Source organism: Chanodichthys erythropterus, chromosome 14, assembly GCF_024489055.1.
Source record: "Chanodichthys erythropterus isolate Z2021 chromosome 14, ASM2448905v1, whole genome shotgun sequence".
Lineage (NCBI taxonomy): Eukaryota > Metazoa > Chordata > Actinopteri > Cypriniformes > Xenocyprididae > Chanodichthys > Chanodichthys erythropterus.
In genome coordinates, this window is record NC_090234.1 from 12,258,166 (window position 1) to 12,277,581 (window position 19,416).

Genomic DNA, 19,416 nt, shown 5'->3' on the forward strand with positions numbered 1-19,416 from the left:
CAGTGTGTAACCGGGTCATCAACATTTGCAGCAATTTCTTTCACTTGTAGCACTTCTTCTCATGAACCTTTTGTACTACAAAGTCATTGTTCACCTCCCCCTAAATTACGGTTCCCGGGAACCTTGAGAGCCGTGACAGCCGCAGCATTGATGTTCCCGCCGAGGCCAATCATCATTTCCACGGGGTTTTTACTATGTTCTGGCTGAATCAATCAAACCTCGCGTCTCAGGTGTTGCTGTTATGAGAGAGGTCAGTCAGAGTTGTGTAATCCAGACACCTGAGGGAAAAACTGCATCCGCAAGCTTTCCTATATTCCTACTTCTTTAAAGAGTTTGAAAATGTTGCAGTTTGAGCATGAAAAGCTCTGCACAGTTCCAGTTCTTCTCTATGTCAGTGTTTCTGAACTCCATCTTGAGTTTTCTTTACAATATTCCTCATTTAAATAATTAATGTGCAGAATAAAGGGGCGGGGCCTGGTTGAGTTAGTTAGTAGTGTGTTGAAACTGGTGGTTATGGTAAGGGGCGGGACATTTCCCAAACACCAATCACAACACACTGCTCCAGCTGACCAATCAGAGGACAGAAGGAGGGGCTTCATAGAGACAGGAAGTAAACAGAGCGTTACTGACAGACTGGGAAGAGAGGAGCTGCAGCAGTGGAGAATATGAGGAGAATAATCAACCTGTTCTAGTAGAGCCCAAAAATGATTGAATCATGTTTGAAAAACACCATCATGACATGAAATAAAATTAATTGACATAAAAAAATGAAATAAAATATTTAAAATATATATTTTTTTTTAATTTTTAAAAGTTTTTGAAAGAAATAAGATGGAATATTTATTGTTAAACCATAAAAATCCATTTTTGTTTCTTGAAATAAACATGAACTGAGGCGAAATAAGATGCAGCAGGATTATTATTATTAACTAAAATTAAAGCTAAAACATTATTTTTGTTACTTGAAATAAAATAAACACGAACTGAAATACAAAAATACAAAAAAAATGCAGCAGGATTATCATCAATAACTAAAATTAAAGATAAACAAAAATAGATTTCGTTACTTGAAATAAAATAAACATTAACTGAAATTAATAAATTAATAAATTAATTAATTTAATTTTTTTTTAAAAATAAATAAGCAGGTCTAGATGGAATATGCAGCATTTTATTAATTTTTTTATAAATTTTATTAAAATGAAAACCATACAAATCAATTTTCGTTACTTGAAATAAAATGTTGAAACAATGTAAGATAAACAAATTGCAATGGGATTATTACCATTAATTAAAATTAAAGCTAAAAACATAAAAAAATATATTTTTATTACTTGAAATAAAATAAACATTAACTGAAATAAACAAAAATAAACAAAAATATATTTTTATATAGTTTATAGTTTTTTTTAAAGAAATTAGTAAAAATAGACTAAATCTGCAGCTGGATTATTATTGTTAACTAAAATTAAAACTAAAAACCTATTTTCATTTCTTTAAATAAAATAAACATTAAAGCAAAATATTTAAAAATAAAATCTGCAGCAGGATTATTATCTTTAACTAAAATGAATCATTTTTGTTACTTGAAACAAAAAAAACATTAACAGAAATAAAAAAAAAATCAAAACTTATTTTTTATTTCAGCTAGTTGCCATGGTAACATTTCTATTTTCCATTTAGTTTAAAGTCAAGTAATAAAATAACTAACTAAATAAATTAAAACCAATAGATAAAAACTACAAAAAAGGCAAAATTACTAAAACTTAAACGAAAATTAAAGTAAAAACATGTTTCAATCACAAAAATGATTTAAACATGTTTGAATAACACCATCATGACATCAAAACCTTTTCACAGTAACATCTACTGAATGAATTGATCAGAAATAAGCCATGAACATGCCTGAACCGTATAACTCCTGCTGTTTCATGTCTGATTCATGGATGTGGAAGACTTTAAATGATCAAAACTATGATTTCAGATTTCATATCTCTCTTCCTCTCGTTCTCTCAGTCACCTCTCACAGTCCAGCTCTTTGGAGGAAGTGCGTTTTGATGTGGATAAGTTTGTCCCTCCTGCACCACGAAAGGTGGAAATGAGGCGGGATCCGGTGCTCGGCTTCGGCTTCGTGGCGGGGAGCGAGAAACCTGTGGTGGTTCGTTCAGTTACTCCAGGTATCCCAGACTTATTCAGAGCATCGAGTCATTTGATGCATCTTGAGTGTCTTAGAAATTAAAGTATCTCAATCAGAAACTGATTTATTGATTTAGTGTGTGTGTGTGTGTGACGTGCAGGAGGTCCTTCGGAGGGGAAGCTGATCCCAGGAGACGAGATCGTGATGATAAACGATGAAGCCGTCAGCTCGGCCCCGCGGGAACGGGTCATCGACCTGGTCAGGTACTGAACTCCATCAACCTGCGAGTGTGTCGTTCTTCATCCAGTCACTGTGTTCCTCACATGAGTATCATGAGGATTGTGAGGCGTCTGTAGAGAATGTGATGATAAGATCTGGGTGTGTTTTCAAGCACATCATCATCACAGCCCTGATGGAGAATCTGCTCTTGTTTTTTGCAGAAGTTGTAAGGAGTCCATCATCCTGACGGTGGTGCAGCCGTACCCTGTAAGTCATGAATCAATCATTATTGTGAAGAACAACACAGTTTGTCAGTATTTCGGCTAATTTTAAATGTGCTAAATGTTTAAATCCATTCTGCAGATTTTGCTCCAAACTCAAAAAGCATTAATAAAAAGTCTGCAGATCAGTGTTATTTCACTGTCATTGATTTAATATTATAGTTTTTGTTAATATTTTAAATTTGATTTTATTTTTATAGCCGATTTCTGTTTGCTTTTACTTTAATTTTAGTTAAAGTTTTAATAATTTTGTTTTGTGTATTTGCCTTTTTAAAAAATAAAAAATATATTTTTATCTGTTAGTTTTAATTTATTTAGTTTGTTAGTTATTTTACTACTTGACTTTAAACTAAATGGAAAATATAAATGTTACCTTGGTAACTAGCTGAAATGAAATAAGTTTTGATTTTTTTTTTCTTTTTCTGTTAATGTTTATTTTATTTCAAATAACAAAAATTATTTGTTTAATAATCCTGCTGCAGATTTTTAAAAATATCTTATTTTGTTTCAGTTAATGTTTATTTCATTTAAAGAAATGAAATAGGTTTTTAGTTTTAATTTTAGTTAACAGTAATTATCCAACTGCAGATTTCGTCTATTTTTACTTGTTTATAATAAATATATATTTTTTAAATATTTTAGTTTATTTCAGTTAATGTTTATTTTATTTCAAATAATACAAATATATTTGTATGTTTTTAGCTTTAATTTTATTTAACAGTAATAATCCTGATGCAATTTGTTTATCTTACATTGTTTCAATATTTTATTTCAAGTAACGAAAATGGATTTTTATGATTTTAATTTTAATAAAATGCTGCATATGCCATCTAGACCTGCTTATTTATTTATTTTTTAAATTTTAAATAAATAAAATGTTTGTTTTGTTTTTTTTAAATATCATTTTATTTCAGTTAATATTTATTTTATTTCAAGTAACGAAATTGATTTTTTGTTTTATCTTTACTTTTAGTTATTGATGATAATCCTGCTGCAGTTTTTTATATTTTATTTTATTTCAGTTCATGTTTATTTTATTTCAAGTAACAAAAATAATGTTTTTAGCTTAAATTTTAGTAATAATCCTGCTGCATATCTTATTTTGCCTCAGTTTATTTCAAGTAATGAAAATGCATTTTTATGGTTTACATATTAGTTAACAATAAAATGCTGTATATTCCATCTAGATCTGCTTATATATATATATATATATATAATTTTAATTTTTTTTTTTTTTTTCTTCAGTTAATGTTTATTTTAAGTAACAAAAGAAAAAAAGTTTTTTCGCTTCAGTTTTAGTTAACGATAATGACCCTGCTGCAGATTCCGTCTAGACCGGCTTATTAGTTTCTGTCTCAAATGATAATGACTTGATTTACATTAATATTTCAGTAATTTTTCTGCTTTTGTTCCTATTATTCCCCTTCAGTCGCCTAAATCTGCCTTCATCAGTGCGGCTAAAAAGGCCAAGCTGAAATCCAATCCGGTCAAAGTGCGTTTTGCTGAAGAAGTCATTATTAACGGACAAGTACCGGTAAGGGAAAAATGACACGTTTGGCTTGGAAAGCATGTCATATGTTATAATCTGTTTTTTATTTTGAGTTTTACTTCCATAATGTGACATTTCTGATATTCAGTGAGGAAAAAAATGTTGGGTTTTGATTATATTCATCTGAGATTGATTGGATTGTGAGTCAGGTGATTAAATAAGAGGATTGGTGAAAGTGATTTCAGCGCTGGAGTAAGATTAAGACGACACACGTTACATAAATCAGTGTGTTCATTCATTCATTCATTCATATATCTTAATTAGTAGCACAACTAGAGGTTATTTATTGTAATGATGCAGATGCATGTTTTGTACTGCTGTCATCACAGATAAAAGCCAGCTCTTTATTGAAAACATGACAGATTCCCCTAACAGACTTTTTATCTGCAGGAGTCGGTGAAGGATAATTCTCTGCTCTTTATGCCAAACGTGTTGAAGGTGTATCTGGAAAACGGACAAACAAAATCCTTCAAGTTTGACTCCAACACCTCCATTAAGGTATTTAAACATCACTGAGGTGTATTATCTACAAATCACTGCTGCCACAAGCTGAAGACTGTGATCTGATCAGGGATCTCACTGACCGCTGAACATGAATGACAGAGATGTTCTTCTGTTTGTAGGATGTTATTCTGACCCTGCAAGAGAAGCTGTCTATTAAAAGCATCGAGCACTTCTCTCTGATGCTGGAACACAAGATGGAAGGATCTGCGACGAAGCTGATGCTTCTGCACGAGCAGGAGATGTTAACACAGGTGTGTGCTGGTGAATGACGTCCTGTGCTGAATATAGAGTCACACAGCAGGAGAAAGAGAGTTGAGTTAATATAATGAAAGACACAAAACCCTGACCCTACACACACACACACACACACACACACACACACACACACACACACACACACACACACACACACACACACATGCAAAACAATATTTGAAGTTTTGTGATGGATGGATGGATGGATTGGAATGGCGGATGATGGATAAATGGATGGATGGATTGGATAGATAGATAGATAGATAGATAGATAGATAGATAGATAGATAGATAGATAGATAGATAGATAGATAGATAGATAGATAGATAGATAGATAGATAGATGGATGGATTGATGGGAATGGCGGATGGATGGATTGGATGGATTGGAATGATGGATGGATGGATGGATGGATGGATGGATGGATGGATGGATGGATGGATGGATGGATGGATGGATGGATGGATGGATTGGAATGATGGATGGATGGATGAGAATGGCGGATGGATGGATGAGAATGGCGGATGGATGGATTGGAATGGTGGATAGATAGATAGATAGATAGATAGATAGATAGATAGATAGATAGATAGATAGATAGATAGATAGATAGATAGATAGATAGATAGATAGATAGATAGATGGATGGATTGATGGGAATGGCGGATGGATGGATTGGATGGATTGGAATGATGGATGGATGGATGGATGGATGGATGGATGGATGGATGGATGGATGGATGGATTGGAATGATGGATGGATGGATGAGAATGGCGGATGGATGGATGAGAATCTAGGATGGATGGATTGGAATGGTGGATCGATGGATATATAGATAGATAGATAGATAGATAGATAGATAGATAGATAGATAGATAGATAGATAGATAGATAGATAGATAGATTGATGGATTGATGGATGGATGGATTGATGGGAATGGCGGATGGATGGATTGGATGGATTGGAATGATGGATGGATGGATGGATGGATGGATGGATGGATTGGAATGATGGATGGATGGATGAGAATGGCGGATGGATGGATTGGAATGGTGGATGGATAGATAGATGATGGATGGATGGATAGATAGATGATGGATGGATGGATAGATAGATGATGGATGGATGGATGGATGGATTGATGGATGGATGGATGGGAATGGTGGATGGATGGATGGATGGATGGATGGGAATGGTGGATGGATGGATTGGAATGATGGATGGATGGATGGATGGATGGATGATGGATGGATAGAGGAGGGATGGATGGATGGATGGATGGATGGGAATGGCGGATGGATGGATTGGAATGATGGATGGATTGGAATGATGGATTGGAATGGCGGATGGATGAGAATGGCGGATGGATGGATGGATGGATGGGAATGGCGGATGGATGAGAATGGCGGATGGATGAGAATGGCGGATGGATGGATGGATGGATGGGAATGGCGGATGGATGGATGGATGGATGGATGGATGGATGGATGGATGGATGGATGGATGGATGGGAATGGTGGATGGATGGATTGGAATGATGGATGGATGGATGGATGATGGATGGATAGAGGAGGGATGGATGGATGGATGGATGGATGGATGGATGGGAATGGCGGATGGATGGATTGGAATGATGGATGGATTGGAATGATGGATTGGAATGGCGGATGGATGGATGGATGGATGGATGGATGGATGGATGGATGGATGGATGGATGGGAATGGCGGATGGATGAGAATGGCGGATGGATGGATGGATGGATGGATGGATGGATGGATGGATGGATGGATGGATGGATGGAATGGCGGATGGATGGATTGGAATGATGGATGGATTGGAATGATGGATTGGAATGGCGGATGGATGAGAATGGCGGATGGATGGATGGATGGATGGATGGATGGATGGATGGATGGATGGATGGATGGATGGATGGATGGGAATGGCGGATGGATGAGAATGGCGGATGGATGAGAATGGCGGATGGATGGATGGATGGATGGATGGATGGATGGGAATGGCGGATGGATGGATGAGAATGGCGGATGGATAGATGATGGATGGATAGATAGATGATGGATGGATGGATGGATGGATGGGAATGATGGAATGATGGATGGATGGATGGATGTGAAGAAGTGTTTCATAAACATGTAAATCCAGAGAGGTCTGAATGGTTCTTGTGTTCAGGTGACTCAGAGGCCCGGCTCACACAAGATGAAATGCTTTTTCCGCATCAGTTTCCTTCCAAAAGATCCAGTGGATCTTCTCAGGAGGGACGCTGTTGCCTTCGATTACCTCTACGTTCAGGTAACTCGTCTGTGACGCTCAGCTCGGCTCGTTCATTCAGACGTTTAAATATGATAAAGAAATCTTTTGCATGCTTCTCATTTTGTTTCTTCTAATTTTCAATTACTTCATATCTTCAGTCATTTCTCTTCTCCAGTAAATGATCTTGATTTAAGAATGTTTAGATGTTTGTGCTGGAAAACAAGACAGAAACACTGAGGAAGAACATTATCTCTATGGTTTGGTGCATATGGTGTATACCACACTGCAGTCCAGCCCTGTTTGGGATTATGATGTTCAGAATCTGTGAAGAAGGTTTGTGTCTGTGTTTCTTCTGTCTCAGAGCTGTAAGGACGTGGTGCAGGAACGCTTCGGCTCGGAGCTCAAATACGACACGGCGCTTCGTCTGGCCGCTCTTCAGATGTACATCCTGACGCTCAGCACCAAACAGACGCAGAAAGTCTCTCTGAAATACATTGAGTGAGTTCAACAGTCATGTCTGAGAACGGTTACTAAAGGAGAAATGTTCGTAACACTTTACACTAATGTTCCAATGTTAGTTAACATGATCTAAATCATTTAATCACAATGCATTAACTAACATATTAACTCATGAGACTTTATTGTCAAGTGTTTCCAAAATATGTTTTACTCGCCTTCCTGCATTAATGTTGATCTGTGGAACACAAAAAAAAGAATTTCAGATTTGTCTTTTGACTGGTAGTGTAATTTAACATAGGCCTATACAAAATTTTCTTCACATCATGTACAATAATACGTGCATGCATGAAATCACAAAATCATGTTTTTTTTTGTCAAGAGTGGACATTAATCCTGTTATCAGCCAGAGGGGTTTTTCACAGCCTACCTGACTGAAAGAGCTCATTAATAAGCAGGTCATTAGTGGTCATTATGCGATTCTTTTATCTTCTCAGGTGTGAATCACAGCATTATTCATGATGATTCATGCCTCCATGCAAAAAGTGTCTTACAAAAACTAAATAAATATACTGTTATATATAATGAATTCTTGTGAACACAGATTTAATATATTTTTTTGGCCTTATTTCAGTGACTTCAGTTTTTTGTTTTTTCAATAACCACACATAAATGTTATTCCTTCAAAAATACAAACATGTACATACATGTTGCTCACATATTATTGTAGCCTAGTTTGTGCTGAATACATTGTAATGACACTTTTTCTATTAATATGTTTATGAACAACTGAAAAAAGCACAAATGTCAGGGCATGTCAAAACTTCTCCAGGGCCCCAAAAATCCTCAGACCCCAGAGGGTTAATTGAACTTGTAGGGTCATTTAAAACAAAAATCACTACTTTGGTCATGTGGACGACTTCTACTGTCTTTTATGGTGTTTTTTGTTGGAGCTCAGCCGTATAATTCTATTTTGACCGCATGAAGAGCAGAAGCTCAAATGTTCTTCCCTCTTTTGTGTTTCACTGAGGGAAGAGAATATGCGGTTTGGATCAGCATGAGGGCGAGTAAATGATGACAGAATTTTCATTTTTTGGTGACAGTTGCTTTAAATAATGAAGAAAAGATGAAAGGTGTTTGAGTGTTGCGAAGAATGTTGAAATTGAGCGTGAAAGCTCTTCCTTCTCGCCGTGTCTCTAAAGAAAGGAGTGGGGTCTGGCGCAGTTTCTGCCTCCAGCGGTGCTGTCCAGCATGAAAGAGAAGAACATCAAGAAAGCTCTCACGCACATTCTGAAAACCAACCAGAACCTGGTGCCTCCTGGGAAAAAGGTGAAGAAACTTTCACAGCTTGATGTGCATGAGAAAAGTGGAATTGAAATCGATCTGTCTTTGAGAATTCAGAACATGGATTAATATTGTCATGATAACAAATACAAGCAAAATTATCTGCCAATCTGGTTTTCCATTTGAATAAGATTATTTTTCTTACCACAGTGGCAGATCATTTTGCTTGTTTTAAGAAAAAAACTCAATTGAAAACAAGATATAATATCTTATGTCATTTTACTTATCTAGTAAATGCTTCTTCATTTAAGATTTTTTTTTATATTTGGACTGGAAATAAGACAAAAAATACAAAGTAAGAAAAACATTTTTTGCATTGAAAATATTATTGTTACAAATGAATAAATTACTGCTCCTCTGTACTTTATTTTGAAAATCAGTCACCAGATTTGAAAACCAATTTGTTTTCATGCCAAGAGTTCAAAATGTAATATCCCAATAATTTTTTTTTTTTTTTTTTTTTTTTTTAGCAAAAAAAGGTCTAAAAATGTTTTAAAATGATAAAAGAAAAAATGATAGATTGGCCATTTGTGATGTGGCGGCGAGCTATAATGAACTTACATGTTCTAATTATGTGTTTATGAGAGGTCGAATTCAAATCAAATACTGTCAAACTGCCCATATTACTTCTGAATAGGATGTCTTCTTCATAAAATGTATGAAAATATGGAAGTATATGGTTCATATCACTCAAACCTTAAATGGAGGTGCCCTTAAATGGTCAGTAATGGAGCTTGGGTGTCATCTAGTGAAAAAGTTTGGTACTGCAAACAAAATCTTACTGAAAGCTCATTTTTTGAGATATCAATCTCAAATTTGGAATGTTGATATTTTTGGCTTTGGTTTTCTTGAAGTTTAAGTAAAACATGTTTTGTAACATATTATTATAAAATATAAACAATTATATTTTTACATTTTTATAAACTTAAACATCTATAACTTTTTTTTATTTCACTTTCATAATTTATTTCACTTCTACAGTAATCTGCCAAGTGTATATATGTATATATGTTACACTTTCAGTTCTCTCATTCTGATGAGATGTGTTCTCTGTGTTGAAGCTGACGGCGTTACAGGCGAAGGTCCACTACCTGAAATATCTGAGCGATCTCAGGCTTTACGGAGGACGAGTGTTCAAGTCAACGCTGGTGGTAAGTGCAAAGACACATTAATTCACAGAAATGTTTCAGTGTCTGGTCAATAATTCTAACATTATTGTAGTTATTAATTATTACATTATATATTACGAACTGCGACCTGACGCTGTTTAAGCAGCTGTTCTTGTTTCTGGTTTGTGATCCGACAGCAAGGAGAGAAACACACGGAGGTGACGCTGCTTGTGGGGCCGCGGTACGGCATCAGTCATGTGATCAACACCAAGACCAACCTGGTGGCCCTGCTGGCCGATTTCAGCCACGTCAACCGGATCGAAATGTACACGGAGGACGAGAGGAACGTACGAGTGGAGCTCCATGTCTTGGATGTTAAGGTGCGTCGGATGAAGCGAAAAAGAGCATAAAAGAGCATAATATTTAAAAATATTATGAACAATATCCCTTTTTTCAGCATCTCTTTTTATCTAGTTACTGCTTTATTTACTGATTGTTTATGCAAAATATCATTTGTTTCTGAAGCCCATCACACTTATAATGGAGTCCAGTGATGCTATGAACCTGGCGTGTTTGACGGCCGGATACTACAGACTGCTGGTCGATTCACGGAGGTCCATCTTCAACATGGCCAACAACAGCAACACTGCAGGTGAGAGCACAAAATCTACACGCTCCACATAATATGAACAATTCATTTGGCAGTGGTTCTCAACTTCAGCTACAAACATCCAAGTATGACTTTAAGGTTCAAGGTCATTTATTTGTTTGTTGTATTTGAAATGTTTTTTCTTAGTTCAAACAAACAGAACCAGCAAAGAATTATGGTTATACACATACATAATGAAAAATAGAATATAATAAACTATCAAGAAATGTGTGAATCCAAAAAAAAGTGAATGTAGAATATAAGAATATAAGAGCAAAATGTTTGTGAAAAAAATAATGCGTACATAAATTATTTAATTTTATATAAAGAAATCTAACTTAATTAGAATGCTAAAACTCAGTAAAATCCACCTCATAATTGATGTTTTTTAAAGAACATTTGAAACTTCGGATTTACAAAATAAATCATGATTAATTAATTTTATATACTTTATCAGAACTTCCAGTTTCTTTTAATAAAATACTTTCAAAACAAGCAGCTTTGTCATAATTACAGCAGAAATACTCAACTAAAACCATAGAGATGATGTCCTTCCTCAGTGTTTCTGTCTTGTTTTCCAGCACAAACATCTAAACATTCTTAAATCAAGATCATTTACTGTAGAAGAGAAATGACTGAAGATATTAAGTCTTATTATCAAAAATTATTATTGAAATTATGCTTGAAACAAGAAATCTCTGCAAGTGGGGTTAGAAAAATAAAAACTAATTTTCCCTTTGAATTATTTTTCTGACCCCAACAGATATTTGTTCTTGTTTTAAGCATGAATTTGCTTCATTTCGAAACATATTTCAAGAAAACAAAATTAACATCATAAGTCACTTCTCCAGCAAATGCATCTTGATTTAAGAATATTTGGCTACACACTTTATTTCAGTGGTCAACTTTAGACAGTCTTCTAACTATAAGTAACTTGTCAACTAACTCTCATTAGATTATTGGTAGACTGTATATAAAAATAAATAAAGTGTAAGTAGATATTAAGCACTAATACTTGAATAAATGCTAGTTGACATGCAGTTGCAAACTTACTTGTAGTTAGTAGGATTTTTAAAGTGGACCATTTAAATAAAGTGTAAGTAGATATTAAGCACTAATACTTGAATAAATGCTAGTTGACATGCAGTTGCAAACTTACTTGTAGTTAGTTGGATTTTTAAAGTGGACCATTTAAATAAATTGTAAGTAGATATTAAGCACTAATACTTGAATAAATGCTAGTTGCCTTGTAGTTACTTGTAGTTAGTAGGATTTTTAAAGTGGACCATTTAAATAAAGTGTAAGTAGATATTAAGCACTAATACTTGAATAAATGCTAGTTGACATGTAGTTGCAAACTTACTTGTAGTTAGTTGGATTTTTAAAGTGGACCATTTAAATAAAGTGTAAGTAGATATTAAGCACTAATACTTGAATAAATGCTTGTTGACATGTAGTTGCAAACTTACTTGTAGTTAGTTGATTTTTAAAGTGGACCATTTAAATAAAGTGTAAGTAGATATTAAGCACTAATACTTGAATAAATGCTAGTTGACATGTAGTTGCAAGCTTACTTGTAGTTAGTTGGATTTTTAAAGTGGACCATTTAAATAAAGTGTAAGTAGATATTAAGCACTAATACTTGAATAAATGCTAGTTGACATGTAGTTGCAAGCTTACTTGTAGTTAGTTGGATTTTTAAAGTGGACCATTTAAATAAGGTGTAAGTAGATATTAAGCACTAATACTTGAATAAATGCTAGTTTACATGTAGTTACTTGTAGTTAGTATGATTTTTAAAGTGGACCATTTAAATAAAGTGTAAGTTGATATTAAGCACTAATACTTGAAAAAATGCTAGTTGACATGTAGTTACTTGTAGTTAGTTGGATTTATAAAGTGGACCATTTAAATAAAGTGTAAGTAGATATTAAGCACTAATACTTGAATAAATGCTAGTTGACATGTAGTTGCAAACTTACTTGTAGTTAGTAGGATTTTTAAAGTGGACCAATTAAATAAATTGTAAGTAGATATTTATCACTAATACTCTAATGACTGCTAGTTGACATGTAGTTGCACAGTTACATATAGTTAGTTAAATGAACCATCAAAATTAAGTGTTATAGAATGTGTAGCTATTTGTACTAGAAAACAAAACTACTGAGAAAGAGCATTTTTTGCAGTGAGAACGGGTACTTTGGCATACTATATTGGACAATGTGTGTCCTTTTTAATTCAAAAAGGTTGAGAACCACTGATTTAAGGTGCTTATATCTGATACTTCAATAAAACATTGACACTGGCGTCTTCTTTATTTTGTTTTGTCTAAGGACATGACTCAAGGGTCAAGCACAACTACCAGGCAATCGACTGGAACTACGCGTCCTGTGGCGGATGCGACGAGTCCCACCCTGAATACGCCATCTGTGGGCGAAGAGAGTGTGATATTGCCCCCAACGTCTCTGAAATCCACCAGTTGCATCGTATGCACATGGACGAGAAGGCAGAGAGGGCAAGCAGAGGAAGCCACATGCATCCACAGCCCTACTTCAATGTCCCGAAAGGCAAACCTCAAGAGTCGCCCAGAAGCGCCAAGGTGTCCTTCATATTTGGTGATCCTCCGCTGGAATCTGTGAACCCTCAGAACTTGGGGTACCAAAGACTGATGGAGGACATCCCAGAGGTGCTGGAGGAACACAGATACATGTATGCGCAGCAGAAAGACTACAAGCCTCTGGAAGCATCGATGGAGGTCGACGGCTTCCAGTACGGTTCCCACATGGTCTACGGCGATGCCAAGATCTTCGGTACAACGGAAGGCATCGAGGAGCCTTTGCTGCACGATATCTGCTACGCCGAGACTACGGACGATGCCGAAGATGACGACGACATTAGTTGCGAGGAGGACATGATGATGATGATGATGGGGGAGATGAAGGACAAAGCACACTCTCTCCTGTCGCTCTCGGAATCGAGCGATGACATCATTGACCTCACCTCACTTCCTCCGCCTCCAGAAGGCGGTGATGAGGAGGACAACGATGACCTGTTGCAGTCGTTGAACTTGGCAATAGCTGCTCCGCCGCCCGGGTTCAGGGATAGCTCTGATGAAGATGACCACCAAGACCGTAAAAGCATAGCTTTGCTAAAAAATGATATCCCTGTGTCACTGATCGATTCAGTGCCGACACAGGTTGCCGGTGGGAGCGAGGAAGTGTTCAATGACGCCGTTGTCTCCACACTACAAGCTCTGGAGGCCTTGGCGGCCTCTGAGGAACAGTCTCACCCACAATCGGACAATAGTTCAGGTTCTTACACTATAGTAACGTTTATTCATTGACGTTGTAGGACCTTCCAGCCATTCTTTTATTTTGGTTTTGTTTCTCCGTACTCCATTGTGTTCAATGCAAGCCCCATGTATTGTGTGTGCATTTGTTTTGTTAGCGATGTAAATGTGATCTCATTATAATTTGTGGTTCATTTTTGTTCATGTATTTGTTGCATTTCATAGCCTTCAACGTTTTGTACAAATAAACTATTTTAAAGTATACAGTACGTGTGGTGTTGCGTATGGTGTGATGGCTAAAATGTTTGTCTCTTTGTGACACACAGGTGTAGAAATATCTCGGTCCTTTAGCCCCGAGTCCTCCTCTGATTCTGGGAATGAGACAAATTCCTCCGAAATGACGGAGAGCTCAGAGCTGGCTGCAGCTCAGAAACTCTCCGAAAACTCTCTGAAAATGTTAGTAGCCACTGCAGAAGGGTACCAAACTCTAGCCGAAGAGGAGACCGAGTTTCGATTGGCGGCGTGTAACATTCGAGATGATCCCCAGTCCTCCGCAGTCGCCACTCTTTGCTCGGACCACTTTGAGATGGAACCGGAAACAATGGAAACCAAGTCGTTGACGGACTACTTCAACAAAATGCACAGGGATGTGATGATGGGAATGCCGAAGATCGAGGAGCACGATGGTGGGGTGAAATCGAGCGCTGATGCAGAATCACACGTGGAGGATCTTGTCGGGATTTACAACAACTTCAACGGACGGGATTCCCAGCGTTCAGGTCCCTTTGACATGGACAGGATGTCTTATGCATTTCACGAAAGCAATCAAAGATTGCATATGATTCTGAATAATAAATCCGAAGAGCACATTTACTCCGAGGTGGCTGGCGATAGCGGTCCGTTGCACACGGACGGGGTTACGCAAAAAGTCACTTTGGAGGACTCCACGGACTTGAACGCAAGTTCCCCCGCCAAAGAACATTTTCTGATCGAGCGAGCCCGGAATGAGCATCAACAGAGCAAGGCGGCTTCTTCCGAACAAGAGGTGACGCGGTTGTACGAGTACCACTTGTCCAAAAGGATGTCATCTTTACAGAGCGAGGGTGTTCATTCCCTGCAGAGCTCCCAGTGTTCGTCCATCGATGCCGGCTGCAGTACAGGAAGCAGCAGCTGCGTGACTCCAATGGACTCTCCTCTGTGCACGGTCGATAGCGTCCACCTGCACACGGAGTCCTCTCTGAAAGGTCTTGGCTATCCAAATCAGAATGTAGATGGAACGTTTTTGCGGAAACACCATGGACAAGCTGGCACAGAATCGGGCCGAGAGGGATGCCAAAGGTTGCCCAAGATCAGAGAAACTACAGGTACTGCAGGCTTGCCTTTACCTTTACAGTTACATTTATGCATTTGGCAGAAGCAACATACATTGCATTCAAGGTACACATCTTATGCCTGAGAATCAAACCCATGACCTTGACAATGTCACACGTGGTGTTGGGGAAACATCCTTAAAACTGTAGCTTCTCAAGCTACTCATACAGTGCCTGTAAAAAAGCATTCACCCCCATGGCAGTTTTCTGGAGCTTAGCATTTTTTCAGCTGGCTAAAAAAGCTTTGGTGGACACATATTAATTGAATATTTATTGTTAGGCATATGGCCTATTAGTCTCTTTTGCATTTATGCAGTATACTGGAGCCAATCCTGAGAAGGAAGACTGGAAGATTCCACAGCGTTCCTGGACATGCAGTTTGCGAAGTTGTAATTCATAGGCTATGGATTATGCTAATTGTGAATGAGCGTGCCCTATTTATGAATGATTGGAATTCATTAACGTACACATTTAAAGGTGCTGAAGAGTATGTTTTTTTTATACATTTTTGCAATATTACTTGAAACTGTCTTTACTAACTGATAAAAGACTATTTATTAGGTGCACTGAAAGGAATAATATTAATATACATCATCTGTGCACGAGGTAGGACCTTAAAAACATCAGCCAATTGATGATCGTGTAAACGATTGGCCCTCTGGCTTGTCAATCACTGCCATGACGTTCAAAAGGCGTTCCCTCATTTCAAAAACTCACTAACAGTCTTTGGTTTCTCAGTCGACGAAAAGATCCTCTGTAGCACCTTTAACTATCAAATCTATCAATAGATGTTTACGAAGCATTTGTGAATCTGGAGAAGAGTTTTCGGCAAGGTCCGTTTTACACGCAAATTACTTACTCATACATTGCCTATAAAAAGTATTCACACCCCTTTTTCTCAACATGGATTAATTTGATCAACTGAAGAATATTCTTCCATGTCAAAGTGAAGCCTGATTTCTATGTAAAAAAAAAAAAATAGTCTCATAGTTATTAAACATTAATTTGCATAAGTATTCACCCCCCCCCCATTAAGACCATGCAACATAAATGGTCCGTGTACTTTTGCGTCCATTCCTCGTTTTTTAACTGCGTCAAGAAAAACGAACGGTTGTTGTATTTTTAAGTGCTATGGTGAATACAAAAATTTAAATTCAAAGCGAATACACAAATTTCATGTGCATAAAATAAATATTGACTTCTTTTCAGATTTTTGTTTGATTTTTATGAACCAAAATTAAAAAAGGACAAATTAAAGTAGAAGAAATGTCAATTTACAAGTTTTCTTTTGTAAAATTGTTGTTTCTCCCACAATTTCGAGAGGCATGTCTCTGAAACATGATAATCGGCCATACTTCACTTGATTTCCACCCCATTCTCACTCACGAGGGGTCCGATACTGCCGCATGTCCAAGAGAATACTATATTGGCGGCAAACGATGAACACAATTAACACGTTAAGCATTTCCCTAGAAAATAAACACACAGTTATGAAGAAAACGCTTAATGCATTAAGACACTGATATTAAATGACCAATAAAGATATGCAGACAAGCAGGTCAGGCCAAATATGAAGGCAATGCGCTTTCAACCACGTTTTCCACTTATAGAAAACCGTTAAATGCATAACATAAAAATATTGTCCTTCCACTTTGTTTACATTGCCTTAGCAGATGTTGTTGATGACAAAAAAATGTGCGAGAAAATAGTTTCTCCCTGGATGTTGTTTTAGGATTAAGCCACGTGAAGCGTTAATGTCCAGCGACGCGGCCATAACGCATTTCTTTCAATGAGAATTGAGAAATATTTCATGTCAAACCTCCACTGAGTCAAAGGGCATGGGAATTTTGCCTTCATGAAAATTACATATTGGAGTATAATTTTGTCATCATAACAAATGTTGGTATATTTTCAATTTGAACAGCATAGCATAGCTAAGTGACTCTAATGCCAAACAATTTCTCAATATAAAACACCTAACAGAGCCAGACGAAAAAGTCACAGTGATTTAGATGTTGTTTTGGCCTTTATTCATATAAAACGCAAAACGATGGGATTGAGACCACAAGCGGGAACTCAATAATGTTAGAATATTATATAATGTATAGAAATGTAATTTTTAGGTTAAAATATAAATGTAAAAATAATAATAATAGTAATTTAAGGAATGAAAATTAATCAATGTCATTAAGGCAGGCTCTTGAAGTGAGTTGACGCCAGAGGAAAAGGCACTAGAGGGCGCTTTAGCGTCTGTGTGTATGACGCAAAACCCTGGAAATTAAATGTAGCATTTTTACATATTAAAAAACAAGTTTCATTATTTTTCAGAAAATAATAATCTTGCATAAAGAAAATTAGCTTGTATCTGCTAATTCTATTCATCAGTGTTAAAATTAAAAAAGAAACCATATGTTTTCCATATTTCATATCTGGATTAAAAAAAGGAAAGACGAATGGACGCAAATTTTTCAAATTTTTCTATTGAAATAAATTCTGGATTCTTGAACGTTCAGGAACATAATTTGTAGTTTTAAAAGTCATTCCTGTGTACCTTTTGCTTTATGCGTGGGGTCATTGTCTTGCTCAAAAATAAATTTTCTCTAGGTCCCATGTGTCTTGCTGACTCCATCGGGTATTACTTCATGATTTCCCTGTTATTTTGCTGCGTTCATTTGATCCTCTACTCTCATAAGCCTTCCAGAGAAGATCCTCACAGCATGATTCACAGTAGAGATGGTGTATTTCTGATGATGCGCGGTATTTGCCTTATGCTAAACATGTCTGATAGTTTAGTCAAACTGTAACGGAAATATTGCATACTCTTCAGCATCAGTTCTCTGAAGCTTGTAGCTCATTGAGACTTGTCATTTCTCTCTTGGTGTTCTCCTCCTCGCACGATGACACACCGTTTGAGGACGTCCTGCTCTTGGTGCATTTACTGCTGTGTCATATTTTTCCATTTCTTAATTATTGATTTAACTGCTGCTCCAAGGGAAGCTCAGTGACATGGAAATCCTCCCCTGCCTGGTGCTTTTCAATTACTTTTTTGTGACGCCGCTTGGAGGTTTTTCTCATCATGGTCTTCCACAGTGCTGACTCACTTATGCTACAATCAATTGAAAGTCCTTGACCACACAAAAGCAGTTATGTCACTTACAAACAAAAGGCTGCAGCAGTGATGATCCTGGAGTTTCATGTTAAAGGGGGTGAATACTTATGACAAATACATTAAATTCATATTTAATATTGATATTGATAAATATTCACTCTTTGGAGTCAAATGTTGAGCTGTAATTATGCTAATAAAGTCAGATTGAATTCACTGCTAATGCAGAAATGACACGCTTCACCTTTAAATTGCTGTTTTGCAGGTTTTAAGTCTTAGGATGTAATTAGAATTTCCTGATTTAGAACATTAAGCCTTGCGTAGACCATTTCTCAAGAATCACAGACAGGCTTATCATTGACGTCATTACCTTATCGTGCTGAATCAGGATAAGCAGGAGATTCAGAAGCATGAAATTATGAGACACAATACTGGCCAACTAATTTATCCCTCTCTTCTTCCTCCCCCAGTCTAGCATGCTGCTTATGGAGATAAAACCGAAGAATCGTCTTCTACTATACGATACGTCCATATTCATCCATAGCACAGTTTCCTATGTGCCAAACCAGAGGTGATCGGAGGTCTTGAATGCTTCCCTGTTTATTCTTGCACTTGGCCTCAAGCGACCCCCGCTCTGGTTGCCTCAGGGAGGCAGAAAGGGAATCTTAATAAGACAACTATTGGCTCAGGGAGCATTGACAGTTTTTATGGAAACTGCAACAAGTATGTAGATGGTCATAATCACACAGTCAACCCTGGACGGAGCTCATTACAGCCCTGTCATTCTTAAAGTCAACATGAAACTCATTTTACTTCTGTAACGTGACATTTTGTTGTATCCGCTGGTGTTATTTATTGAATTGCGAAGACATT

The 19,416-nt window shown here is 36.8% G+C and overlaps 1 protein-coding gene across 1 annotated transcript in view; it reads left to right on the forward strand.

The window, feature by feature from the left end:
• Positions 1-19,105, forward strand: part of frmpd4 (FERM and PDZ domain containing 4) — a 73,590-nt gene extending 54,485 nt beyond the window's left edge. Inside the window, exons 3-17 of the mRNA XM_067409797.1 lie at positions 2,017-2,177; positions 2,298-2,400; positions 2,578-2,623; positions 4,067-4,171; positions 4,577-4,684; positions 4,810-4,941; positions 7,140-7,259; positions 7,582-7,718; positions 8,879-9,005; positions 10,082-10,171; positions 10,327-10,509; positions 10,655-10,781; positions 13,112-14,089; positions 14,394-15,431; positions 19,014-19,105. Coding sequence (XP_067265898.1) covers positions 2,017-2,177; positions 2,298-2,400; positions 2,578-2,623; positions 4,067-4,171; positions 4,577-4,684; positions 4,810-4,941; positions 7,140-7,259; positions 7,582-7,718; positions 8,879-9,005; positions 10,082-10,171; positions 10,327-10,509; positions 10,655-10,781; positions 13,112-14,089; positions 14,394-15,431; positions 19,014-19,018 — 3,460 coding nt within the window. The 3' untranslated portion in view covers positions 19,019-19,105. The remainder of the gene's footprint in view (positions 1-2,016; positions 2,178-2,297; positions 2,401-2,577; positions 2,624-4,066; positions 4,172-4,576; positions 4,685-4,809; positions 4,942-7,139; positions 7,260-7,581; positions 7,719-8,878; positions 9,006-10,081; positions 10,172-10,326; positions 10,510-10,654; positions 10,782-13,111; positions 14,090-14,393; positions 15,432-19,013) is intronic.
• Positions 19,106-19,416: the final 311 nt, after the last annotated feature.